This window comes from Anoplolepis gracilipes, chromosome 2 (genome assembly GCF_047496725.1).
Source record: "Anoplolepis gracilipes chromosome 2, ASM4749672v1, whole genome shotgun sequence".
NCBI classification, from domain to species: Eukaryota; Metazoa; Arthropoda; class Insecta; order Hymenoptera; family Formicidae; genus Anoplolepis; species Anoplolepis gracilipes.
In genome coordinates this window covers 1,352,693-1,380,580 of record NC_132971.1, presented here as the reverse complement: position 1 = coordinate 1,380,580, position 27,888 = coordinate 1,352,693, and the positions used below count along the sequence as shown (strand labels likewise).

At 29.2% G+C, this 27,888-nt stretch overlaps 4 protein-coding genes and 1 pseudogene across 12 annotated transcripts in view; 2 read left to right on the top strand and 3 right to left on the bottom strand.

Annotated features, from left to right (window-relative positions):
* Positions 1-2,986: 2,986 nt before the first annotated feature.
* Positions 2,987-12,106, top strand: LOC140675909 (ATP-binding cassette sub-family G member 1 pseudogene; annotated as a pseudogene).
* Positions 12,107-13,369: 1,263 nt separating this feature from the next.
* On the bottom strand, positions 13,370-15,396 carry Tfiib (transcription factor IIB). Its single transcript, XM_072911468.1, has 5 exons — positions 15,238-15,396; positions 14,719-14,829; positions 14,463-14,649; positions 13,905-14,375; positions 13,370-13,816 (listed from the first exon to the last, which is right to left on the bottom strand). Exons 1-5 carry the CDS (start codon positions 15,252-15,254, stop codon positions 13,655-13,657), a joined length of 948 nt encoding a protein of 315 aa, XP_072767569.1. The 5' UTR covers positions 15,255-15,396; the 3' UTR covers positions 13,370-13,654.
* Positions 15,397-15,554: 158 nt separating this feature from the next.
* On the top strand, positions 15,555-17,192 carry Non3 (Ribosome production factor 2-like protein Non3). Its single transcript, XM_072911469.1, has 5 exons — positions 15,555-15,708; positions 15,805-15,937; positions 16,120-16,559; positions 16,637-16,781; positions 16,910-17,192. Exons 1-5 carry the CDS (start codon positions 15,689-15,691, stop codon positions 17,111-17,113), a joined length of 942 nt encoding a protein of 313 aa, XP_072767570.1. The 5' UTR covers positions 15,555-15,688; the 3' UTR covers positions 17,114-17,192.
* Cysrs-m (cysteine--tRNA ligase-like protein, mitochondrial) lies at positions 17,162-20,096 on the bottom strand. Its single transcript, XM_072911467.1, has 8 exons — positions 19,718-20,096; positions 19,109-19,404; positions 18,784-18,991; positions 18,335-18,600; positions 18,128-18,264; positions 17,783-17,905; positions 17,361-17,624; positions 17,162-17,250 (listed from the first exon to the last, which is right to left on the bottom strand). The coding sequence occupies exons 1-8, from the start codon at positions 19,945-19,947 to the stop codon at positions 17,215-17,217; spliced, it is 1,560 nt and encodes a 519-aa protein (XP_072767568.1). The 5' UTR covers positions 19,948-20,096; the 3' UTR covers positions 17,162-17,214.
* Positions 20,097-21,195: 1,099 nt separating this feature from the next.
* The window catches only part of LOC140676548 (nephrin), a 240,444-nt gene continuing 233,751 nt past the window's right edge, over positions 21,196-27,888 (bottom strand). For 6 of the 9 annotated variants that reach the window (XM_072911702.1, XM_072911707.1, XM_072911708.1 and 3 more), the window contains 4 exons: positions 27,466-27,747; positions 26,724-26,818; positions 26,153-26,428; positions 23,861-25,401 (listed from right to left, as the gene is read on the bottom strand). In XM_072911702.1, coding sequence (XP_072767803.1) covers positions 25,324-25,401; positions 26,153-26,428; positions 26,724-26,818; positions 27,466-27,747 — 731 coding nt within the window. In that variant the 3' untranslated portion in view covers positions 23,861-25,323. The other 3 variants (XM_072911703.1, XM_072911704.1, XM_072911701.1) reach the window with 2 other exon arrangements.

The window sequence follows — 27,888 nt, the reverse complement described above, 5'->3', positions numbered from 1 at the left end:
TTAAGCTTTCTAGTAGTAAATCCTTCTTTTTGTCTGAAACATTTTTATTTATAATGCTTTATTTTCGAGATATTCGACCGTTTCCAAACTTTTGGATTGCCCAGTAAACACGGATATACCAAGGATGGCCAATAATTCGTAAAAAATCTCTCGTGTACAGATAGAGCGGATCAAACTGAGCAAAAAGATTATATATCATTTTATGATTTTCGCAATAATTATTGAGAAATTAATTAAAAGATATCGGCCAATTCGTGTGAATATTTGCACGTGGCGAGAAAAGCCAGCCCGCTGTCACGAGGTTGCTAGTCGCACGTATAGTAACCGTGTAACAATGGGCTGTCTCTTCTTACGGTGCTTCTAGCAATCTTTGGACAGCGGGCTATTTTTTCGCAGAGCTAATATATTAGCGCAAATTGGTTGATATTTCTTAATTAATTTCTCAATAATTATTGCGAAAATTGCAAAATGATAAAAGACTTCTTTGCTCAGTTTGATCCGCTCTATCTGTACACGAGAGATTTTTTACGAATTATCGGACACTTTATATAACATTTATATTACTATAATAAAAAAATTATAACATGCAATATAACGTGAATATACTACTATATATATACAGGTTAGAAGTAATTTTCTACGCACATAAATTACAGTCATCTAATATTAATATAACGCATATATAACATGTTATATAGCTTTCCAAAAGAAAAAACTTCCAAATGCTTATATAACACTTATAAAAAATTACTAAAAAGTTATATAACTGTAATATAAATTATACAATTCTGTTATAAATTTTTTTATAGCCTCTTACTAAATAGTTACAAAATAGTTACATATTTAATTAAGAATAAAAATTGTGATTATTGCATACTTTTGTTAGACACGCGAATACTACAAATATTAAATTCTTTTTAATTTTAAGCAAAATTAAATAAAACTTTTATTAATTATTTTACTTTTGAAATTAATTAAAGAATTTGATATACAAAGTGTCCGATAATTCGTAAATAACCTCTCGTGTACAGATAGAGCGAATCAAACTGAGCAAAAAAGTTCTGTATTGTTTTGCGATTTTCGAAATAATTATTGAACGCTATTTTTAAGTTATATAATATTTATATTCTGTCTTGAGTATATAAATATTTTTAGTGCATTGAGCAAAACTAATTTGTAACGTCGGAGTGCCTTTTTGCATCATTCTATCTTGTCTATTACTATATTTTTGTTACTATTAAAAATTGAATAAAGCTGGAATGAGGGAAAACAGTACTTTGACGTCTTATATTTGCTTTACATTATTTCTTGGAATGGTTGAAAGCATCCATTTATCATCATGTTTAATATTATAAATAGATGTCTTTAAAAATAGTATACGTAATAATACTCGAGTGGTTTTTTTAATAAAAGTTATCAAATATAACGTATTAATGACATAAATACTATATATACTACGCACAAAAATATAGGGAACACTTTTTATGTGTCAAAAACAGGCTATTTTTAAACTGTTGCAGCTTGGTGAAAAGTCATCGTAGAAAAGTTAAAAAAAAAACATTTTGAAGCTTGAAATTTCAGCTTTAACGCGCTATTAATAGTTTTAAAAAATTTTGTATTTTTCTTATTCTATGCTTTAAAAAAGAACACATTGTTTTGTTCCTTAAAATTATATATTTTTGAAACTCTGCAGGTTGATAAGAAAAATTCTCTCGATGAATTCAAGTCAAGTTTCATAAAGTACAATATTTTGCCTATAAAATGCTTTTTTTAAAATTTTCCCACGATTCTTTTTTTAACCACATTCCATTTTTTTTACTTTAAACCAGTTTTATTATGCGGAATTTGTAATTGGCGGCGTCGAAATAAACATTATGATTAACGTTGCGATGTGATAATGTGGGAACATAATGGTGATTCTCGTATAAACTGTGTATCAGTAAGAAAACAAATTCAGTGTCGTGAGAACATTCGCAAAATTTAGATGAGCTGAGAGAAATATTAAAACATTTGGAATTAAATTCGGCAAAATTTTATTCAGAGATGTATAAATATGTGAAATCAGCAAGCAATGATTAATAAAAGGAATGATAATACACGATATTAAACGCTCGCGTGTGAGCACACAGATAACATTCGCGCATGCCAGTGGTAAACGTCTTTCTTCAATAAAATGTAAGTTTCAAAGTCATATAATTCGGTCAAAAAAAATTGTAGGAAAGTTTAAAAAAAAGCATTTTGTAGGAAAAATGTTGTAGTTTAAGGAATTTGATTTAACTTTTTCGAGAAAAATTAAAGAACTGCCGAGTATTAAAAATATGTAATTTTAAGGACAAAACAGAGTTTTCCGATTCTTTTTTAAAGCATAGGACTAAGATCAAGATTTTTCTAAAGATTATCAATAGCACGTTAAAACTGAAACTTTAAGCTACAAAATGCTTTTTTTTTAAATTCTACGATAATTTTTCACCGAGTATCGACAATATTTCTAAAAAATACAGATTTAGCTTCAAAATCATGTAATTTGATAAAAAAAAAATCGTAGGAAAGTTTTAAAATAAGCATTTTGTAGATAAAACATATACTTTATGAAACTTGACTTGAATTCATCAAGAGAATTTTTTTACGCTGCAGAGTTTCAAAAATACATAAAATAAAAGAACAAAACAATATGTTCTTTTTTAAAGCATAGAATAAGAAAAATACAAAAATTTTTAAAAACTATTGATAGCGCGTTAAAGCTGAAATTTCAAGCTTTAAAATGCTTTTTTTTAAACTTTTCTACAATGACTTTTAACCGAGTTGCAACAGTTTAAAAATAAGCTCATTTTGACATATAAAAAGTGTTCTCTATATTTTTGTGCGTAGTGTATAACCAATCATGCATTAAAATATATACATTTGATAATTAAAAAATTATTTAATCCACATAGTAGTGACGTATAAAATTACAATAACAACTTTAGATGTATTAAAAAATTGTTACCGTACAAACAATTTATTATAAATTGGATCACTTACTCTAAAAAAAAACAGATATTTTACGATCATAAAATTAAATAAAAACTTAATTCAATAAGCCTCTTGACTATGTGCAGATTGTGTAATAAAAAATCATAATTATCATAGATTTTATATAAAATATTCATAACATATGTGAAACGTCGACAGAGGATAGGAAACCAAAAAACAAAAGAAGTTAATACAATATCCTATCTGACTGACTCATTAAGATTAAGTAAAATATTAAAAATTTAATCTCAATGTACTACTGTAATCTTTCTCTTATCTTACAATATTTTAGCTGAAAAATCAAACTGAAACATATTTCAACGAAATTTTCATGAACTCTACAACATTTACAAGTAAAAAGCATTTCAATTACCCGTACAAAAGGCCAAAGTGTTAAGTTTTTTTCTACACATTTCAAAAACTTAAATTAATGATTATTACACGATTATTTTTTCACTAGGTATAAGCGTTTAAAGTCAATAGCTCGATTTTGCTTTAATAACGAATAACTTGGCGAAAAAAAATCATAGAATATTTGTTAAAAAGAAGAAATTAAAGCTAAAACTCTGCTCTTTAATATCCAATTAATGAAATTGTGCTAGGATTTTTTTTAAATTCAGTATTCTTGGACAAACTTTTGAAAAATTTGTTTAATCGACGGACGCCGCTTTCTTACAATGTAATTTTCTAACGAATAGGAAAAATTGAAATTTATTTAAAAGATTCTAAAACTAGAAACTTCAAGCTTTAAAACGCTTTTTTATTGATCTTATTCCGATTGTTTTTGAGCAAGTTGCAACTACTTGAAAATTGACCTTTTTTATATGGAAGAAAGTGGCCCTTTAATTTTTTGCATAGTGATATCAATTTGCTCATTATTTGATATAATTGCGCCATTATGTTATTTAGTCTTTTCCTATTTATTGGATTAATATATTAAATCATTGTTTTTAAAGTTACATTTGTTTAGCTCTTTCACGCCTTTGTACATTCCTTATTAATTTAATAAAGAGGTTTATTTAAAAAACGTAATAATTTATAAAATATATAAAATTATAAATTTATTATTTATTTATCTTTTGTTCATCTGCCTCTACGCTCATGCGATATGGAATGGGAGGAAGAACGCGCGCAAGCGAAAACCGTGTGAGTATCGAATGTATCACAAATCCAAAATATGGACTGCGCTATCTCTATTTTAGATTTTAGATGAATCAGACCCTATAAAAAAGAGGGAGATAGCAAGTGGTCGCGTAACCCCTCCCCTTTGTATTGAGCTATCATATATTTTGATATTGACTAGAAAAAGACAGCTATTGACCGCAGATTTGTGCTCTTCTTTTTTTACATTCACTTTTAAATTGCGTTACGTAGTCCATACTTGATGAACTATATGTGTTTCCCTCTCCACATCTCATAATGTATAGGAGCAGATGCGAAGAGAGTGGCTATCAAATATCCGATTATCTTCATCGCAACATTTTTAACTGTGTAGCTTGCACGATGATTAGTAAGACTTATTCTTATAAAAGCAAACTCGCATGAAAAATCGCATCGTGTGAAACGGTTATAAATTGCGAATAAAATATAAAGTGCTGAATCATTTTGTCATAATTTCTTCGAGATAACATCGCTTGCTCCGACATATAACGCTAGATTCGAGTTAGTTAACACGTGTCGATAAAAAGTGTCTTTCATCTCTAATGTAATCATTTTAATTATAATGTGTGTGGTAAGTGACTCCGCTTATTGTGTATTAATCAGATAAATCGAATTTGCAATAACGTCAAAAACAAAAAAAGTATAAGACTAGACAAGTACTAGATTGTGTTAATATTACATACATAATTAAAATTTGTAACATACATAATTAATACTGTAAAAATGTCAAAAAGAGAGCTCAGATCCCAGACCCTCTTTCAATGACCTTAACTTTGTCAAAATTACTATTCTAATATTCTAATGTATAAATAATATTTCAAAGACCGTTGCACGTTGCACGCATAACATGTGTGCGTGCAACGTGCAACGTAATACGTACGCACGCACACTTTCTCATTCATACTTATATAACTCTACGAAGTGACTTCTTAACAACATAATACGTAAAATTTTTTTCTTCATAATTTTTTAATAAACAACAAGCGACGCGGCTAAAACCTTTCGAATGTTATTTAGGTTGGTGACTTTATAAAGTCATCATGTAATTAATTTATTAATTATTATTATTAATTATAATTTAATTGTATAATAATATTATTATCAATAACATATGTCAAAGACAAGATTATTCGCTACGAACTCCCTTTTACTCTTTTTTTTACATCAATTGATTTCTCTTATTATTTTGTGCGTTAAAATAAATAAACAATATTAAAATAAATAATAATATATATTCATTTTTTAATTTCATTACCGTGTTTTCCCCTTTTAATGTAACGAAATTGAGATATAAGAGTTAAATAGGACACTCTATTTAACATACAAATTTTCAGAATAAAATATTGTCTTTACTTATTTACTTATTTACTTGTAATCCAGTCGTAAATATAATATATAATAATAATAATATATAATTTAATGTAATATTCAGTGATTAAACATCTTTTCATGTGTGCACATATTAATCGAACACGTATCTAATAATACTAATAATATAAAATTAATTTACTTTTTTATTATACAATATAAAATTATTGTTATTATTTGCCCATATATAATTTTTTTTTGTATTTATACATATTACATCAAACTTATTACGGAAAAATTACTCGATAAACTTCACAAAATATAATCAAATAAAAAATACATTAAGTGCAAATTCAAAATCACTTTTTTTCTCTGAAATCCACAACAAATACAGTCGGACCTCTGATCCTACGACAAAAATTTGAAAGTGATGGTATAATTCCCCTTTCGCGGTTGTAGCATGAGAGGATTTTTTGTCGTAGGATAAGAGGGTCCGTAGGATAAGAAGTCCGACTATATCTTTTTTTTATAATTTTATCAATTTAATTAAATCTATGATATCAGCTATCTTTGATATTATTTAGGTTAATATTTCTTCTTCTTAATATGTTATCTTTAGACAACATTAATCGTACGTAATCATGCATTTAATCATTCTTGTTATATCAAATATTATTAAATAATTTTTTCTTGTTGTATTGCAGGTGAGCAAAGAGAACTTGATTAAATCTGATTGAAGCAACAATTATATTGAAGTTTACGAAAACTTTTTAAAAAAACATTTTGCACGTAATCAGATTCAATTCGCAATTAAAAGAGAACCTATAGTTTCAATTAAGAACATTAAGGAAATGAATGACATGAAAATGACATGATATGCATGATATGCAAAGTGTATATAATATATAGCAAAGTATAGAATAAAATAAATATTCTGTAACAAATTGTACTATTAAATAATTACAATATTAACATAATTTATTTATTTGTTAATTTATTACTGGTGTCTATATGTGCATATAGAAAACCGAGGATGATATTAGTTGTACACATTGCAAAATACTTGTGCTTCTAAGAAGCGTAAAAATTCGGAGAAAATTATAAATTATATTCTACATTATGTGTTTACGAATATTAAATGAAACATGATAAAATTTCGAAATCAAAACTTGACATCAATCTTTTAACTGCAATCAGAACAAAATAACCACGTACGAACGTGTATTACACATAAATAATTCGTTGACGTCAGACAGTTTTCGATACTTCTACACCCAATAAACATTAATTAATAGAGATACAAGGAGAGCACATGACAGATAAAAAGACGCACAAGTCAAAGATTTTGTTAATAAATTAATCAAATCAACAAGTCATGTCTCAAAATAAATTAACCACGCTTAAGACACGAATGATCGACATCCAATTCAAGGATATATCGTACGAGGTTCAGATCGGATATCGCAGACGCAAGAAGCAGATTTTAAAGGGCCTCAATGGACTTTTCAAATCTGGAGAATTGACTGCCATCATGGGAACGTCCGGTGCCGGCAAGTCTACACTACTCAACATCCTGAGTGGATTCCATCAGGGACGATTGACGGGAAATATCGAATATAACGATCAGGATAAACAAAATGTGAGCAACTATAAAAATGACTTATGTTACATCCAGCAGACGAACTACCTGCATGATCTCTTGACCGTCCAAGAGAGCATGATGATAGCGACCTATCTAAAGATCGGTAACGTGACGCATACGTTCAGGCAACTGCGGATCGACAATATTCTGAAGACATTGAATCTAACGACGATAAAGAAAACGAAGATTAACGGGCTCAGTGGAGGAGAAAAAAAGAGACTTAGCATTGCTCTGGAACTGATCGATAATCCGCCGATAATGTTCCTGGACGAGCCGACCACTGGCCTGGACTCGCTAGCGTCCTTACAGTGTATTTCCGCATTGCAGACTTTAGCGAAAAATGGCAGAACAATCATCTGTACCATCCATCAGCCGAGCGCCGCGATTTATCAATTGTTTGATCATATCTATCTCATAGAAGATGGTCAATGTGTGTACGCTGATATGCCTGCCAATACGATAAATTATTTTGCCCAGCAAGGTTTTCAGTGTCCCGAATATCACAATCCTGCGGATTACATGCTGGAAGTAGTTAGCGGGGAGTACGGGAATTACAACAATCAACTGATTACAGCAGCTAAGCATTTCCAAAGGACCATGACACCCTTAAAACTGTGCATCGAGGAAATAACCTTGAACGAGCACGACTTAAATGTGAATTTAAAGATGAACCCGCCCTCCGAGATGATGAAATTCATGGTACTCTTATGTCGTTCCATCCTGCTATTATCTCGAGATTTGATGTTGCTTCGCCTTAAAATCATCCTCCACGTCCTCGTGGCTATTATGTTGGGCTTAATGTTTCAGCACGCTGGCAACGATGGTAAGAAGGCATTTAACAATGTTAGTTACTTGGTTTTAAGCGCAGGGTACATGACATATAGCACCCTGATACCGGCCGCATTGACGTTTCCGTTGGAATTGACCATTTTGAAAAAGGAGTGTTTCAACAATTGGTACCAGCTGAGCAGTTATTATCTGGTCACCTTGGTAATCTCTGTACCGTTGCAGATATTATTCTGTCTCATTTACGCAAGCATTTCATACTTATTAACAAGCCAATCTATGGAATGGTATCGGTTTTTCTTCTTTTTACTCATCTTAGTTTTAACGAGTTTGGTTTCGGAGAGCATAGGTTTGGGTCTGGGTGTAATTTTCAATCCTACTAATGGCATATTTTGCGCGTCTGTTATCATTCACATAATGATTGGCCTATCCGGCTATCTGATCTTTCTTAGTCACATGCCAGTAAGCCTTTTCTACGTCAGCTACATAAATTATTTTAGATTTGCTGTCGATGGCGTACTGCAAGCAATTTACAGCTTTAATCGAGAGTCCTTAGATTGTCCCACATCACATGATCATATAATATATTGCCATTGGAGGATACCATCATCAATACTAAAAGAGTTATCTATGTCCAAACCCACGTTTTGGATTGATGTTTTTATATTATTCGGCTTGACTGTGGTTATTCGAATTATAGTTTATGTGTTGCTGAAAAGAAAATTGTCAAATTTACGCTGAATAGATATTCATACTAACACAGATGTGTTAGTATCGTTAACAATTAACAGCTCGTGAAATAATGTGATTTCTTCGTCTTAAGTAAGCAATGTTATCGCTTTCGTATAAAAATTATCGATAAAAAATGTTGTAATTAGACGTGACATGAATAATATGACTGCAAGAATATATTTACAAAATATGTCAATATCAGAAACATAAATTTCATTATGACTGTGATAAAACTTCGGAAGCGTGTAGGGGACCAAAAAACTAAAACGAAAAGTTCTTTAGAGATTTGCTCCATTTTGGAGAAAATCGCAAAAATGTAATCTCCTACTGTCAGTTACTTTCTTGAGTTGATTGGTACCGGATAAACTTTCTGCTTCAAAATATTCCTTACATATATATAAACACTTGATGTTATCTTTTACATTCTTTTGTTTGTTTACATTATTGCTTTCTTTTACGAGTCCTTAATCAATCTTTAGTCAGTTGTACAGAACAATTCTAGCTGCAATTAATGCGGTCAGTGTTAGATGTAATAATGCTTGCATTGCTGCAAGAGGGCAGCATTTTGAACAATATCTGCATAAAATAGATGATAACATGAATAAAATGTAAATAAGTAAAAAAACGAAAACTTGTTTTGTTTCTTTTTTTGCGATTTTCTCCAAAATGGAGCAAAAACGAACAAAATCTCTAAAGGACTTTTTGTCTTAGTTTCTCGGTCCCCCTACACGCTTCCGAAGTTTTGCCATTTAAATTGGGGACACCCTGTATAGTATATTTCTATCATTTCTCATCTATTATAATCAGTTTTCTGTTAACATCTAAAAATATTGTAAGAGATTATAGTGATAGTTCTTAAGGGGATCCTAAAACTGTTCTATATTACCAACCAAAATCTAAATGACCTAATGACAATATGTTTATTTGATATAAAAGTTGCGATTTATACACATAAAATTTAACAGGTTCTCACTGTAAGAATTACATGAAGAAATATTTGTAAACTTTTAAAAATAAGTTTAAAAGTCTAGTAAAAACATTTTGCTGCACATTTTTTTTAACAAAATGTTTTTTATCTAGACTTCTAAACTCATATCTAAAAATTATATAATATCATATCTAAAAATTTACTAATATTTATATATAATTTATATCTGGAACTTATCTCATTTTGTTGATACAAATTGCAAAACGTTTGTATCAAACAATTATGGTTGCGAACTGGCTCTAAAAGCCGATAGCAATAAAACTATGATTTCTTAACTTTTTTCTTCATTAATATAAGTTAGCATAAGTTCCGAAGAGGTTTCGGTGTATATTTTTATCGTGGGAAAGAATTTATCATTCTATACAACCGCTAAAAATATTTGGTATAATAAAAATATCGATAATACAGGACGGTTTAGGATCCTCTTAACATATATATAATATCAAGATGGTGGTTATAACTAATAAATCATAGGTTTATTTTAATCGTTTTTATTTTTAAAATCTCGTTTCATAAAACATGTTTAATTCAACATTTTTCTATTTGACTGGGGTTTTCAGTTATATATTCAATTCATGTATATATATATTTATATATGCATAATTAATGCTTAATAACAACTTGTGCATATAAATTTATTAAAATTTGCTCGGCATTTATGTCAGGCACAAATACAAGAGTGTTATCATTCATGTTGCGTTTGCAATATTGTTATTGCATTATAATTCATTCTTTGTACCTACTATACTTATTCCATTTTATCCTGTAGATTTAAACTCGATAAAAAATTTCTTATGTATAGTTACGCAAAATTGAATATAATTATACAGTATTCTACACAATTGTGTAAAAATATGTATAATTATAGATGACACCGCATAAAACGTTACGTATATTTAAATATAAATGGATTGATAGCTGCAATTAAAATTATATATGTGTAAGCTTATATACATACTTGTACACAATGCCTGCAACATTTTATGTATAATTATATATAATTATATAATAAAATGAACAAATTTCGTATATAAATTTGTATAATTAGATACGATCATTTTTATCTGATTATATATAAAAATTTTTTACCGGAATAAATTTGTATAATTAGATACGATCATTTTTATCTGATTATATATAAAAAATTTTTACCGGAAAGGATGACTAGATCTAGCGCCTTAAAAGCACTCATGTTTAAAAGATGTTTACAAGAGATTCATAGAATATTAAAACATGTTTTAAAATCCTGTGGATTTCTTATAAATATCTTTTATACATATGTGCTGTTAGGCAGTTTAAAAAAACGACTAAATTGTAAGCTTCATTTATTTTACTTCCTCTACAAAAATCTTTTTTGTTAATCACATTTAGTTGATAAATTCTTTTTCAATTTTTGTACAGGAAGTAAAATAAATAATAAAGCTCACAATTTAATCGTTTTTTAACTGGATCTAGTCGTCTTTAAAATCTACTGGATAAGATGGAACAAGTATATAGTACAAAGAATGAATTATAATTACGATAACAATATCACAAAGGTCACATGAATGGTAATATTTTTTGTATTCGTACTTGACTCGAATGCGGAGTAAATTTTAATAAATGTACATCCACAAATTGTTATTAAACATCAATGTTGCATATATACATTTAAATGTATAATTAAACAACGCAATTAAATAAAAAAAATCCATTAACATGTTTTATGAAACGGGATTTTAAAAATAGAAACGTTTAAAAAAACTATGATTCATTTATAACTGTGATCTAATATAAATAACTAAATAATTATATATATATATATATATTTTTATAATGATATTAGTAATTTATTGTGTGTGTAAGTCTCAATTCTGTAATAACTATTTTAATATAATTTTTTATACGATAAATCCATTTGCGCTTTTAAATGATTGTTCTCGATTAAATAAAATTATGAAATCCATAATTTTTATTATAAATTATATTTTATTATTCTCGTATTTCCCATGTCTCTCGAGAGAATGAAATTAAGAATGATAAAACAGAATTCGTATTAGATATTTTAAATATGATTCGCAGCATTAAGTCAAAAGCAATATCGAATAAAAAATCATTAACATTGCGGACATGTAAATAAGTTTGCAACAATATTATATAAGACTGTGGATATGCAAAAAGGTGAGAAATCATCAAATTAAAATAAAAATCCTTTTACCATCATTGAAATTATCCCCATCGTACGTAACAATAATTATTACACAATAATGAGATTGAGAAGAATAATGCATATATTTAAACATATTTTACAGTTTTATATAACTATTATTCAACAATTAGAAGATACTAAAAATATGTTAGATAAATGGAAAGTTATCAGAAATATATACTTTATTAAAATTGCTTGTTATTTTAGTAATACAAACTAATTAAAATATATGGGCGATAGATAAGTAATTTATTGTACTGATTTATAAGAACAAGGGAAATTAATACATAACACAATATATAATCAGTTTATATATTCTGTATGTTTAAAAATACTCTATAATTTTATTTAACAACTTTTGAATTCTTTGACAAACTCAGATATAAATTGACAAATTATAGTTATTTGCGATATATAATGTTACTTCTTTCACTTTTTAAATATATCACAGAATAAATTTTATACGCACTCTTACTATACAATACTCTTCAGTTTTCGGTTATAACAAAACAATACTTGCATATATAAAAAAAATTCCAAATGTTATGTTAGAGCAAGAAAGTAAAAGAATTAGAAAACAGAGTTGAGCATAATCCGTCAGTTTTATTTTATGTCTCTTTCTCTCTCTCTCTCGCTTTCGCTCCCTTTTCTTTCCTTCTTACGTATTTTAATATATCCCAAATTTGCAATATATGTGTTTTTCATTTATATTATATATTAATTACATAATTATATTAGTATAAATTGTATACATTTATAAAAAATCGTATACAATTATATAATTATAATTGTGTAATTAAGTATACACATAGGCTGCGGTTTGAAATGTGCTTACAGTGCTGAAAATCTATGCTTAATGTTATGTATATTACAGATTGTCAGCAGTATGAGCGCCTTTTACCGTAGCCTTAGCATTAGAAAATTATTAGAATCTAAACCCCCCCCTTCCCCCTTCCTAAACTGTTTTTCAGTCTAAAAATCTGAAAAAAATAAGATCAAACGAGATATTACAGGTGACAAACGCCTAACCGAATTATCTGTTTAACTTCATTAGAATAGCAGAATGATATTGTAAAACATTAGCAATTTATATGTCATAAAAGTTTGACATAGACATCCATCTGCTTTACTCCTATTTGTATTTGTTTACTATTACTCCTATACTATCACTACTACATAATTAATTACTATTATATAGTTAATTACATAATTAATTATAATATTATTATAATATTATTAATATTATTAATATAATAATATTATTAATAATATTAACTATACATATATACATATATATATATATATATATATATATATATATATATATATATATATATATATATACATATATATATATACGTATTTATATATGTATTTTTCAAATTTTAATGTAAGGCCATGATATAAAAATTTCTTTATTTATAGTGCTACCAAAAAAAAGTTATTTGTGATAAATAATTATCTTCTTATAAACATCCTATAAATCATAAATTTGCAAATAAAAGAGAAAATAACAGAAAGCATCGTATTTAGCATACATAACAAATATGCACTATGTTAGATAATGATTTTTATACAACAGAACATAGAGAATACAAGTTCAACGTTCAGTTCAATATATACTAACCAGGCACCAATATACTTCTGAGAAACATAGTAAAATAGAATAGGGGAAAAAAGATTATTTGTTCAAAAAATATTAAACTGCATAAATTGTTTAGGAATGTGCCTTGTAAATAAAATGGCTGGATTACTTGTGACAGAAAACAATTACTCCTTTAAATTATAATATAATGATCAAATATACTCCAAAAGAAAGAGCGAGACTTTTCTAATTTTACATCTGCGGTAACTGATCGATCGGTGTGGCGAATCTGAAGTCTTCTGGGAAGAGTTTACTAGCATGTGGATACATTAATTTGTACGATTGTCGGATTGTAACATCTGCGACACCAGCGATATCTCCAATTTCCTTCTGCGACCTCTTGTCCTCCGAAGCCTGTGTAATAAGATAAAATATCGCATGAAAATGCAGATTATATAGAATACAATATTAATTCTGCATTTTTCCAGAATATATTGCACACCTGTGACGCCATGTAAATCGCTGCAGCTGCAACTGAAATAGGCGACCTGCCTGGTACAATGTCAATCTCTACAGCTTTTCTGGCAATATGTGTAGCGGCCCTCTGCACCATATTGGGAAGGCCGAGATTAGAGCAGAATCTGGACATAAAGTCGCCTGTAGTGATGAGATCGACGCTGGTTTCAAGAGCCTTAAGAATCAATTTGAAACATCGACCGATCTCTTTTTTGCTAATCTTGCTGACAGCACAGATCTCCTTGAATGTACGTGGCACTCCCTCCTGCCGACAAGCGATGTATAAACACGCAGACGCGATCGCATCGTTCGAGCGACCTTTCAAGTTTTTGCCGTCGTGTACTTGCTTGAACAAGGTATTAGCTCTGTCCACAATGGTTTTTGGCAAATTGATACGATCTGCCATGCCGTTAATCTCGCGAAATGCATTAAGCAGAGCTCTATCAGAACTACTCATCTAAAAGAATATATATTTTTCATAATTTTAATATAATTCGTACACATATTGTACAAAGTATCAAAGAGAAAAAAATATGATACTGACTGTACGCCGATTTTGATACTTGGCAGTACCAAAGCCGTCGAAAGATGCAGCACCTGTTCCAGGTCCAATCATTGTTGATAAATCTGCGCCATTTAGAAGCGGATTCTCCGGTCCACCGACACGCGATGGATCTATTCCTGATTTTTCATTGCTAAACGTTCTCCATTCTGAACCCACATCTATTACTCTGTGATGTAAGAAAATAAATATGAGCTGTGTAATTAATTTTATGCTCTTATATTTGTAACACTTTTACCTATCTCCCACAACTAATCCGCATTCTGAGCAGATCTGGTCTCCCGCTCTGTAATCTTCTATAAGTGGAGCATCTGGATGTGCGTAACAACAAATCTTGTTTGTATCATTTCTGTAAAAAAAACAGTTTTCAGGATAAATATTTTAAATGATTTTAATTATCTCATATGTTTAAATAAAATTATATAATATCAGGCATTAAATAAACAGACGTACTTAACAGTGCAAATGTAAACAAATAAATAACTATAACGCAATCTCATTTTTAGTTATTAATACATAATGCAGCTTTTTAATTTATTAAAATTTATTTTAGAATTTAAAGTCTTATCGCAGATAATTTATTCTTATATTGATTAAAAATGCACTTGATGTAATAAATAAAATCTGTTAGAACTATACACGATCTTAACCTTTACTTTAAGTTCAATGTTGACAATAGGTCAAGTGGGACTCGTTTGACAATTATTACATCGATAATAAATTCCCGAAGGTAATTTTACAATTTTACACAACTTACCGTGACGAACTTGCCATAATTTCGCTGATTTTCGCATTTGCGAATATTAGTGCAATCTGTCTAGTACTACCACAGTCACAATCGGTCGTGATCAGTCGCAGGTTGTGTTAAATATGAGAAATGTCGGATAGTTGTCAAACTTTTTACACAACGTACATACATACGATAGCGATTAAGCCAGTTCTACAATAGCTGTCGTAAGAGTTGACCAATCATATTCGATTACTCTTCTCTAAAGGTCATTTTACATTAATTGCATCGCAGCATCATGATTGGTCAACATCCGACTTACGACAGCTATTGTAGAACCGGCCTTATAGAGCTCAGTGACTAAACGAACAAACTTCTTGGGAGTATTGATAGGTTATATGCGTTCTATGCAATAGTGTAATTCAATTGTGATACTACGTTTTTAATAAGAAAATCTGAAAAAAAGAAAAATCGTTTTGCGATGCCAGCCATAAGTAGGATGTAAGTATATTATCTGTGTATATATTTTGCATGTATTAATAGGATGCAGAAGTATTCTGTATATACATTGTACTTATGAGCAATATTTCTACACAGAAAGCCAGTTACACGTAAGGGCAAGAAAGCTCTATTAAAAAAGGAACCTCAACTGATAGAAAATACTAAAGAAACTTTTTGTCTCAAAGGTAAAAATACTTCACAGATTGTCAAAGATTTCATGAAGGATTTGGTGAGTGAAATAATTTGTATCGATATATATTACTATTATATTTCATTAGTTACTTAACATTTTTTGGAGATAATTCTCTGAAAACATTGAAACTTTAATTTGAAACAATATACTATATTAAATATACTGTAATATATATACAGTATTTAATACATTATTTTCTTATATTATATACTTTACAGTATGATTTAAAGAAACCTAATATACAAATGATGCAAGAGAAAAATGACATTCTACCGTTTGAAAATATTGTACCCATTGAGAAATTTGCAATTAAATATGAAGCACCTCTTTTCATGATGGCTTTGCATAATAAGAAACGCCCACACAACTTTGTCATGGGTCGAATGTATGAACATACTTTATTAGATATGATAGAGTTTGGAGTAGAAAATTATAAAGGACTAAAAGATTTTAAAGTTGAGAAGATTGCTACTGGAATAAAACCATTGTTAATTTTTAATGGTGAACTCTTTGAAAATAATTATGAATATGGTAGAATTAAAAACTTACTTGTTGATATATTCCAAAGAGAAGTGGTTGAAAAAATCAGATTGCAAGGTCTTGAACATGTTTTAAGTTTTACAGCTGTTGAAAATAAAATACTTCTGCGTAGTTATAGGTAAGATATAAAAATAAAATTAAAATAGAATAACATAAATCATTAAGAATGTATGAATATGTTTTTTTATATATTAGGATACTTTTGAAAAAATCCAATACAAGAACACCTAGAGTAGAACTGGAGGAAATAGGCCCACGTGCTGATTTGTTATGCAGGCGGAATAAATTTGCTTCTGAAGATTTATTTAAGCAAGTTTGCAAGAAACCTAAAGAACTCAAGGTACTTTCACAAATTACACAAATATATATATATATATATATATATATATATATATATATATATATATATATATATATTATACGTTAAATATAAATATATTAACTTCTAATATTATAATTATGATATAGGCAAAGAAGAAGAAAAATATCTCTACAGATACACTTGGAACAACATTTGGTCGTATACATGTTGGAACACAAAATATTGATAAAATTCAAACAAGGAAGATGAAAGGCTTAAAGAAAACATTATCGGAAAAGAAGAGTGTTCAAAAGAGAAAAATTGCTGATGATAATAATGACAGTGCAACAAAACTTCAAAAAGTTGACTGACTAAACTGATTAATTGCTTGATTGATAAGGAAATATTGTTAAAAATATTATTATAATAAATTTTTATTCAATCTCTAATTACATAGAATTATTCTTATATACTATTTCCAACTCCAGCTAGTGACACCTTGTTGATCCTATAATTGATTAATAGCATTTTATATAGTATTTGTTATAAATATTTTTAATATATATTAATTTTTAATATATATTAATACTTTTTGTATTAGTAATAAGACCTTGTTACCTTTATTATAATTCCACAAGTAGATAAATTCATTCGTGCGTTATCACATTCTTTTAATAAAATTGTATCTTTTGGATTTTGTTCAAGTGCCCTAATTCTGATAGCCATTCTGAAGTTTAAAAAATTATCAATAATATCTTTAATTTGTCGATTTTCTGCCATTTTTGACATTGTAGATCGTGAAATGCCAAGTTTCGAAAGAGTATTTGAAACGTAATTTGAAACAGCAGCTACAGCGCTTACTCCTTTACTGTGAGATATTACCTATAATTTAAATTCATTAGTGGAATAATTAATTGCTAAAAATTAAAGTATTAAAATAATGTAATAAAGTTTTGTGCTGATATACACATATAGATATATGTATCACTTAATATTAATTATTATTATAATTATTTGCATTTCTTATGCAAATGACTTACATTATTTTGATGCAGCATTTTATTTCCTATTCCAACAAGATTTATGATGGCATGTACGGCCTTTGAAGTGTCAAAATCATCTGCTAACGCAGAATAAACTTTATTTCTTGTATCGTGTAAAGTCTAAAAAGTATCAAAATTATGTTATAATATTTGTCTCTTTACTATTTCACATACAAGATTATATATGATTATTTATTTGTGTGTGTGTGTGTAATTAAAAAAATAATCAAATATCTTTAAAATTTCTCTTTCTTATATGCTTTTATATAGTGCACAGAAAATATAGTATTAAAAACATTAATTAATCAATCATTCGTAAAATCAAAAATTGGTTATATTTACCGTAAACAAAAGATTTTCATCAATTTCACCAGTTTCAAATTTACCAGAAACATAATTATCACAATCATTTATAAAGTTATCAAACTTTTTGATTACTGACACTGCATTTTGCATGACTTCGTCTGAGAATTCAATACCTGCAATAAAATTCGATTAATTACATATAAATTAAATTATTTGAAAATTGATGCTAACATTATTACATACCATTTCGATAATGGGAAAGTAGGCAGAGCATTCTAAGATGATTTGCTGAATATTTTTCAAGATAATTCTGTATGCTTATGGTGTTTTTGAGACTTTTTGACATTTTTATATCTTCTTTCAGATTCAAATGGCCACAGTGAATCCAATAATTAACCCATTGATCGACATTGTGATAACAACAAGATTGTGCTTCTTCATTTTCATGATGGGGAAAAGCCAGATCTATTCCACCACTGTGCATATCCACAGAATTTCCAAAGACTGCGCTGATGAAGACATATACTTCTATATAGGTAAATATTATCAGATAGAGAAATATGTATTTAATAAATTTGTTCAAAAATAATTATTAAGATTTTAGTAGATATATAAATCTTAAAATAATAGAACTCACAGTCCATATAAAATAATTTCTATATGAAATATGTAAAACAAACTTTTAAAATTACCTTGCAATTGCACTGCACTCTATATGCCATCCTGGCCTACCATGGCCCCATGGACATTTCCAAAATGGTTCGTTATCTTTTGCTGCTTTCCATAAAGCAAAGTCTAATGCTGATTTTTTATCTGGATGCTGACTTTTTGTAGCATCAGGAACAGGGGGTGCTAATTTGCCATATTTGTTGTACTTGCTTATATCAAAGTAAACAGAACCTGCAACATACAAAATTTTTTTGTAAAAATTTGTCAATTAAATGCAATTTTTTATAGTACCAAAAAAAAAAATTTTTAATGTTTAATAACAAAAATATATTTCTTAATAAATCTTACCATCTTTTGTAACATAAGCATAGTTTTTGTCTAGTAACTCTTTAACAAATTGTATGATTTGTGGTATATAATCTGTAACTCTACAGTATAAATATGGTTCATCGATATTTAACTTATTCATATCTGCATAAAACTCAGTCTCAAAATGTTTTGCTAAAGTTTTGAAATCTTTATCACTTTCAATAGAACGTTTGATTATTTTGTCATCGATGTCAGTTATACCCATAATCAATAATACATCAATGTTAAAATAATCTGACAGAATTCGACGAATAATATCTGATTTTATGTAAGTGCTGTAAAGTAATAAAAATTAGTTATTTGTAATAAATAAGTCAAATTATATATATTAACAAAGTAGCTACAGAGAACAATCTCTAATATATTAGAAACAAATTAAATGATAATGATAAATGTTGTAATGGTAACAGAAAAGAACATGAAATATACAAATTATAATACTACAATTTATAAGCTGGAAATAATTATAAAATGCTTATATTGAATTTGAAATTAAATACTAATATCAAACAGTGATGTCATTCAACTATAAAGAGTAACAATTTAATTATAATGATAACAATAAAAATTTCAAGTGACATTTCTTACGTTGCATGTCCAATATGCGCCGAATCATAAACCGTAGGTCCACACATGTACCATTTCAAAACATTTTCCGTTTTTAATATTAGTGGAACTTTGCATCTAGTTATCGGATTATATACAGACACTGCGGTTTGATATCCAATTGGCTTTATCCATTCCGGTCCTTTTTGACATTTCGCCTCATTATTTATAAAACGTTTGCATACTCCTATTAATTTACCCTTTACATTCATTCTATTTAAAATATTTTTTATAGTTGTTAATCACTGCTTTTATACATGTAATTTTTTGACAATTCTCGACTAGTTATCTTAACCTATAAAAGTCATGTGTAGTCATGCGGTATCGATAGCACCATCTATCTCAGGTATGAGTGAACTAAAGTTGATCACGTGACTAAGTAGTGGGCCGAATCGAGATGAATCGAGATATGTTCGCAAACGCGCGCGTGTCTACATGTTTAATTTTTGAAGTGATAAAGTGCTAAAGTGTTTATGGATATATCGTCGAAGTTCGGATTTACAATTAGACTGCTCGTACTATAACTGTTAATGATATTCGAGAGCAGAGTACAAGGTTTGACATATTTCAAATTAATAAAATTAAACCGCCAAAAAATTTAATGTAAAAAAGCAGGGTTAGAGTTGTGTTATTTTAGAAATACATAAATAAATGTATGTATATAATAAAATAAATAATAAACGATCCATAAAATCATCATTTTTATAATTCTGACAATTTTGGATTAATATTTAAATCTATAAAAATCATTTCGGCATTTTCATTTATTTTTTCTAGATATATGAATAAGGTAAAATCGCTTGTATCTTAGATATGAAAAAGGTCAAAAGACTTTTTTCTTTAAATGTCTGAAGAATAATACAATGTTTTTAAGACGTATTTTAGAAACATGTGTTATGTGGGATATGATTATTGTTACGTTCTATTTTGCTATCGCAATGCTCGCAAACTTCGTTTAACTTCAGTGAACAAGGATGGAATAATCGCATGAGCGTTGGTCAAGTAGAACGTAGCTAAAATAGTGGAGAAATCGTGATAAATTCGAATCTATTCGCGAACGTATGTATAATTATGTATACTTATACATTTTGAAGTGATAAAAAGCAGTTTAGACAACATAATCGTTGTAGTAATGCTAATTATGCTAATTTATAATGTAGAATTGATTGCTAGTATAATTTGACAATATAGTTCGAAAGCAGAGAGAACAAAGTATGATTTCTAGTCGATAAAATTAAGTTGCTGTAAAATTAATTGAAATAAAAAAAAGGGCTAAAATTATATACATGTATATAGGAATGTGTAAATATTAAAAAAAATGATCTATATTTTATTTATTATTTATAAATATACGTATACTCTTTCAGTATTGCAAGTATTTTTATTTATTAGACGCGGAAATATATCTATGTTTCTTTATAATGTGCATTCTATAAAAAAATAAAACTACAATAATGATAGTTATTGGCATAGGCAAAATCGTTATTTATTGAAATTTATTGAGCACAATTAGTTCTCCTTATATTTTACACAAGTAAATCTATATTAAAAGTTATTTTTGAAATTATGCTTATATATATTGTATGTCTTAAATTATCATTTACACAAACACACGTGTACATATGCGTATGCTCGTATATTGTATGTGTGTGCGTATATGATGTACGGTTTATATTTAAATTCATTCTTCTGTAATACCCACGACGCATACTAACAATACATATCAAAGTCTTATGTTACACTGCAATATAATAATTATAGGTATCTGACAAAATACGGAATCTCTGATTTTGGCGCGCAACTACTACCGCCACTGTCTTTTATTCCCTTCTTTATACTTATTTCTTTATTATTTATTATTCACCACTCGCGTATGCGCGAATCATGAATTTTTCTCGCTATATCATTAACTTACAAAGTATTGTAAAATTTAGATTAGAAATAGAGCTCCGACTCATCGAGTCATTCGAACATGTTTGATCGTTGATTTTATCGAAAGAACAATAATTTCATCGTTTCAAGAATCAGAAAGCTCGCATACGTCAAAACACGTTGATATTTAATATTCCTATCATTCATTCAAAATGCTAGTTTTTCAATATTTACTTTAAAATATTTCTTTTTATATACTTCTTAATGCATATACACAGATAACTTTTCATGGCATAACTTAAAAATAGATAGCTGTGTTTAATAAAATGTATAAAATGTCGAGAGCAAAACTATAAATAAATATATAATATTCTAAAAAAAATTTTTCTATTTTTTACATACATATTTGTGTCCTTTCAATAATTGTGATCTAATTTTGTGATTATAAACTAATTTATTTGGATCACAATTATTGAAAGGACACAAATATGTACGTAGAAAATGGAAAAATTTTTTTAAATGGTTTATGATTAATGGTACATTTCTTTGTTGCCGCATTCTGTCGAATGTGAAATCTCTGATTCCTCTAATATCTACATCGCGTATAGTTTGAGACATTGAGCGAATACAGCGGAGTCTGTGTTAATGATAATGCATTATATTACTTATTATTTCGGAAGAAGTGATTTAAAGTTTGGAACAAGTGATTAAAGTTTATATGCAACAGAGTATTTCCCATACGATTACAAAAAGTCATATAACAATTGTATAAAAATCGCTTATAAATTAGTATTGTTGTTCAAATTTGTACGACAGTGAGAAACACAAAAGTTGAGGTATCATTTACAGATGTTTAAAGGATAAAAGGATGAAAGAAGATTTTCTATACATTTTTGCAACATTTCTTTTTTTACGTTGCATTGCTCGGCACTCTTTTCTTTATGGCAGTAAATATTAATTAGTGAAATTCGTATTCTAAACTCGCGAACATTGCCGAGTGTTGTTCTTAATGTAAGAAAAATGCGAGTAGTTAACGCGCGAACACCGTTCTTTATTACAATCGACATCAGTTTTTAGCTACGTTTCGTCCTCGATAAAACGAATCGTGATTGTTACACTATACAACAACAATATTGAATTCGTTCGAACAACAGCTGCTCACGCGCAGCAAATTTTATGAGTCAACCAGAATGAGAGCGATGTAAAATTATTTTCGGCCTTACTTTGCTATCAAACTAACAATAAGTAAAGAAAAAAGTAAAGGAGTAATCCTTTATTTTTTTTTAATTTTTCTCTTACATCACTCCCATTGTTTTAAACTCATACGTCAGAGACGGGCGCGCGATTATTTATATTATAAATCAATTCATTTCCTTGAATTCGCCATATGAATTGTTTAGAGCGATCTAATGATTAGTTAGATTACTTATGCTACCGTTAAACATGTTATAACATCAGCTACGAAGCCTATATTTTTATATAAATTCTTAATTGATAGTATTAATAAAACAGATTACATGCGAGCAAATTTTATGTTTTCTTTTTAGAACACAATATTTGACTTTCTTCAAAAATGAGACATTGAAATGGGAACATCTGAATTTTAATTTGAGTTTTTATTGCTCTTATGCGCGTTTATAAAGAAATTCGTCGGGAAAAACTTAAATTATTAAATTATTAAATGAGTTAAATATAGTGACAGATATTTATCAAATACTAATTTTTTTCTAACAATAAGAAGCTGCTTCGCTTCATGGTATATTTCTCATTTAAATGTCTCACTAAATAAGGCAGGATAAAAAATAGCTCTTCTAAAAATAATTGTTAAATTTCAATTCAATATAGTTTTAACATGCAAAGAAATCTTGAACAAAAATTCAACTTATATATATTTTCGTAGTATAATATTTTAAATTGATTTCCGATCAATCGAGCAAACACAACTCGAAACATGCCCGTCTCTGTTATATGGCACCTACGCACGCATTACAAATCCTGCGTCTCTGCTCCATCTCAGTCTTCATAAGATCGTGCGTGACAAAGTCTCCGCGAAAATTCTTTACCATTATCATCATGATAGACATGACTCTTGTAACTTTTCATTTTGCTTTTCAGGTTTTCATCCAGGTGAGATTGAAGCTCGCAAGGATTCGTTATGTTGATGATCGGTTATGATCCTCGGAATTGCGCTACCTCGCTTCATCCGCCCCTCTTCTTCGATTTCTATTCTGCTCTACTCTGGTAAGTCTGACGAATAAAACGACTTATGCTAAGTAGTACTACACAAGTAGCGGGTAACTATAAAACCAAAGTGAAAAAGAAGGCATTCTTCTCGTTAACGCGATGTTAAAACTCGCACATCGCTTGAGCATATGTAGCAATAAAAATTAAAATATGTCGAAGACACAATTCACGTTTTTTTAAATTCTTGATTGTATTTCAATATTCTATATGAGAATAAAAATTAGTAGCTAATAAAATAGAAAGAAATTATTGTAAAGACATTCTCTGACATGTGTCCGATACACTACAATAATTCATAATCTCTCGAAATTAATTCCAATTCTCTTTTAATTTATATATTTTTTACAATATACGTAATATAACATATTGGAATCTTCGACACGTTCGTTTATTTAATAACATATTAATTGCTTCAAATATCACAATTCAATTTAAGGATTTCGAGACAATATAATTCTTCGAAATTATATGTATAGTACACGTTTCAACATTCTCAAAAATAAAAGATAAATTCAATTTCAATCATAATTACAATAATGAAATAATCAGGATCTCGAAAATTCTAGTGGTTTTACGTTTCATGTGTTTCATTAAAAATAAAGTTACTCTCTGCTTGAAAACAAATATTAAATGAAATTTAGAAAATGCTAGATTATGCGATCGGAAGAATAATCGCGCCATTAACTTTATCGTATCCAATCACACTAAATCGTTGCATTCGCGATCCATCAACGTCATTTGATTTACACACACAGAGGCGGGCGGAATGTCTATTTCAATTTTTAACTCCTAACTGCAAGTTAAAATTAACTCAAATAGTCGGATAGTTATAAATACTCTTTTAAAGTATTATCTTTTTAAATATTGACTTTATTAATATCTTGATTCAAAAAGAAGAAATATGTATAAATTGTGGATATATGTAAATTAAAAAGTGCAGAGACACTAACAGTTTTTGAGAACGACACATTTTTTATATGTTATTATTGCAAACTCCTTAATAACATTCTTTTAATAACCGAATTCTTAGTCGTACGTCGTACATTTTCCATTTCCGGATAAAAAAAAAGTGCATTCGCCCAGCCTCGAATTTTACGGACGGCTGAAAAACAGTTCAATTCTTCCCGACTCCAACCAATCAACTATCACAAATCATTCGGAAAGCGCATATAATCTATACGTATAATATATATACTCCGCGCGATTTTATTAATTACTTTCATTGTCGAACGAATCCTCTATTTATATAACACTCGTAGTAAAGATCTAACAATTTCTATCAGTTGGGGGGGAAGGGAGGGGAAGGGAAAATCGCGACGCCTCCTTCGAAAGTTATTCTTCACTTAACACGTACGTATCGATGTGAATGTGTGCACTTTTTATTTTTTTTTTTTTTTTCTTTCCGAGGGGAATACATTGAGAGACGTTTAGGAGTGAAATGGAATCGTGAATTACGATGTAGCTTACTGGAATCATGTCGTTGGCGCGTTCGAGCAGGGTGGCGTGTCAGTGCGCCAGATCGAGTTGCCCGAATGACTGATCGTAGTGATCTAGAAAAGATATAGAACCGCAATTAAATCTTACTTATCTTTTTATTTAGCAAGTAATGTTATTGCAAACGATACAATTTTTTCCTCAATTCTAATTTTATGAATCCATCAAAAATTTTTATCTATAAGGCTAATTTTATCAATGATACGATTACATTACATTATTATATTATATTGTGATTTTATTATGACGTTATTATTCATTATTAAGCATCTCTATGTATAATACTGTTTTTGATTTTTACAGTATTGTACTTAATAATATTTTTTGTACAAGTATAGTACGTCTTTCACTGCACAATTCTGTCCTAATTATCTACATTATGAGATATTATCACGAATGATTAGTCAAATATAAAGTCGAAACTGTCTATCAACAGTTTTGGTATTTCTAATATTAACAACTATTGTAACTTCAATCATTATTAATCTGAATATTTAATTATAAGCCGAGTTTAAATCATTTAGAGAGAGAGAGAGAGAGAGAGAGAGAGAGAGAGAGAGAGAAAGAATATTATATAATCTGAGATTAGATTGCTTTGAGAAAATTTAAATAAAAGTTTTTTTTAAATTAATTATCCATCATTTTCAAAAATCTTATACAGAATGATTCAGAAATCAATGCACCAAAATTTTAAGGAGTAAAGATTTTTGTATTGACTTTTTGAATTACTCTGCACTTAGATTTCGATGAATATAAACCCATCAAGGCTTGTCGGCGTTTTAACAAAATGCTTCGTATGCCTATTACCTTATTGTCGTGTCCGATCAATGGCGTTTCCGCCGTAGTTTCGTCGCTAGGACGATTCATGTACGGGTGTGGCGGTGGCACGTAAATCGGTTTAGAATGACTGGCGACTTGCGCGTAAATCGTCGGCTCCTGGATTGGCTGTCTTCGCGTCAAAGTCGACATGGGCAACAGCTGGGGCCGTTGGATGCCGGAGATTTGCACGGGCTGGTAGCAATTTGGAGGTATTCGCCGGTTTCCCCTTAGCGTTAATTCGGCATACGTTAGCTCGGACCCCTGCTGAAAAATTATATATATATATATATATTTATATTTGCTCGATATATCTAAATATAGATTTCTCTAGATCTCAATTAAATGTAGATTTACACGATGAGTTAGCTTTATGTATTTTTAGTGCTCATTATCTCCTATGTTCTTTTAAGCATAATTATTAATTACATTTAATTAATAATTATATAGATGTTAATTATATAATACTGAATTATATTAATTATATAATTAATACTAAATAATGATTAGTTTATAGATACATGATGGCAGAAATTATAGACTGATCTTTCTGGAAACTTACGTTGTTTGTCGTCGTGAAAGTATTCGTATCCGGACGTGGTTGTTGTAGTACGTATCGGGGTGATGTCCCTTTGCATAGTTCCGCGTATGAATTTTCTACAATAGGACAAGATACATAGATTACAATTGATATGAAACTACTAATTCTTATTCTAAAAGACATCTTGTTTTTGAAATGTAATAAAAATTTTTAAAAAACACACTTTATTAATTAATTATTGAAAAATAAAAAAATTGAGACTAGATATTTAATTTTGTTAGATTGTGCGTTCCATGAATTAAATCGGCTTGTTTCTTATTAAAATATGCGAATGCATATACATATAACCAAATATTGGAAAATTTGTAAGTTGAGTTTTGCAAAAGTGACTTCAATAACTTATTTATATAATTACAGGAATATGAAATTAATCGCAAATATAAAGCTTTTATACTATATCTGTTAGATTTAAATAAAAAAATCCATTCAAAGTGTTATAGTTGTCACGTGTATTAGCTTACATTAGTAAGTAGTTTGTTGGCATTTTTCTCTTGTCAAATAATAAACGAGAGTTAATTTATCGACATTGAGCTGAATTTTTGAAAGAGATTTCTGGCGATTAATAATGACGATAACGGAAGCGACTCGTCTTGTACGGAGAGAGGCGCGTATATACGCGTTTATCATGCAATTCCCGCGATAAACTCTAGTTCAGATCAAGGGGTATGCTGCGAAGAGGAGAGTGACAGCTATTCTCGCCTACCGTTCGCATGTGGTATTATATCAGGATTCTTCTCGAAGCTCTCGATGCTATCGGTATTGAGGGGCAAGGTCGACGATTTGTCATGGGGGGAGGAAGCGCCGGTCCCCGAAGCCGCCAGGTTCGCCATCCCGCCGTCGTCATGAGAGTCCTCCTGAGATCGAGGTCGATAGCGCAGCCTGACAGCCAGCACGATCACGAAGATCACCAAGAGCAACCCCGCTGTGGCTCCCACCACGGCGCCCAATAGTGGACCCGACAGCGACAGCATAACTGGTGTGAGGGCTGCAAATTGTGTTCAATTGTTTCGCGAAAATGAAGAAAAACGGGGAAGGACAATAGCGGAGAATGATCGAATTACTACATATATATATATATATATATATATATATATATATATATATATATATATCATTTCGAAAAGAA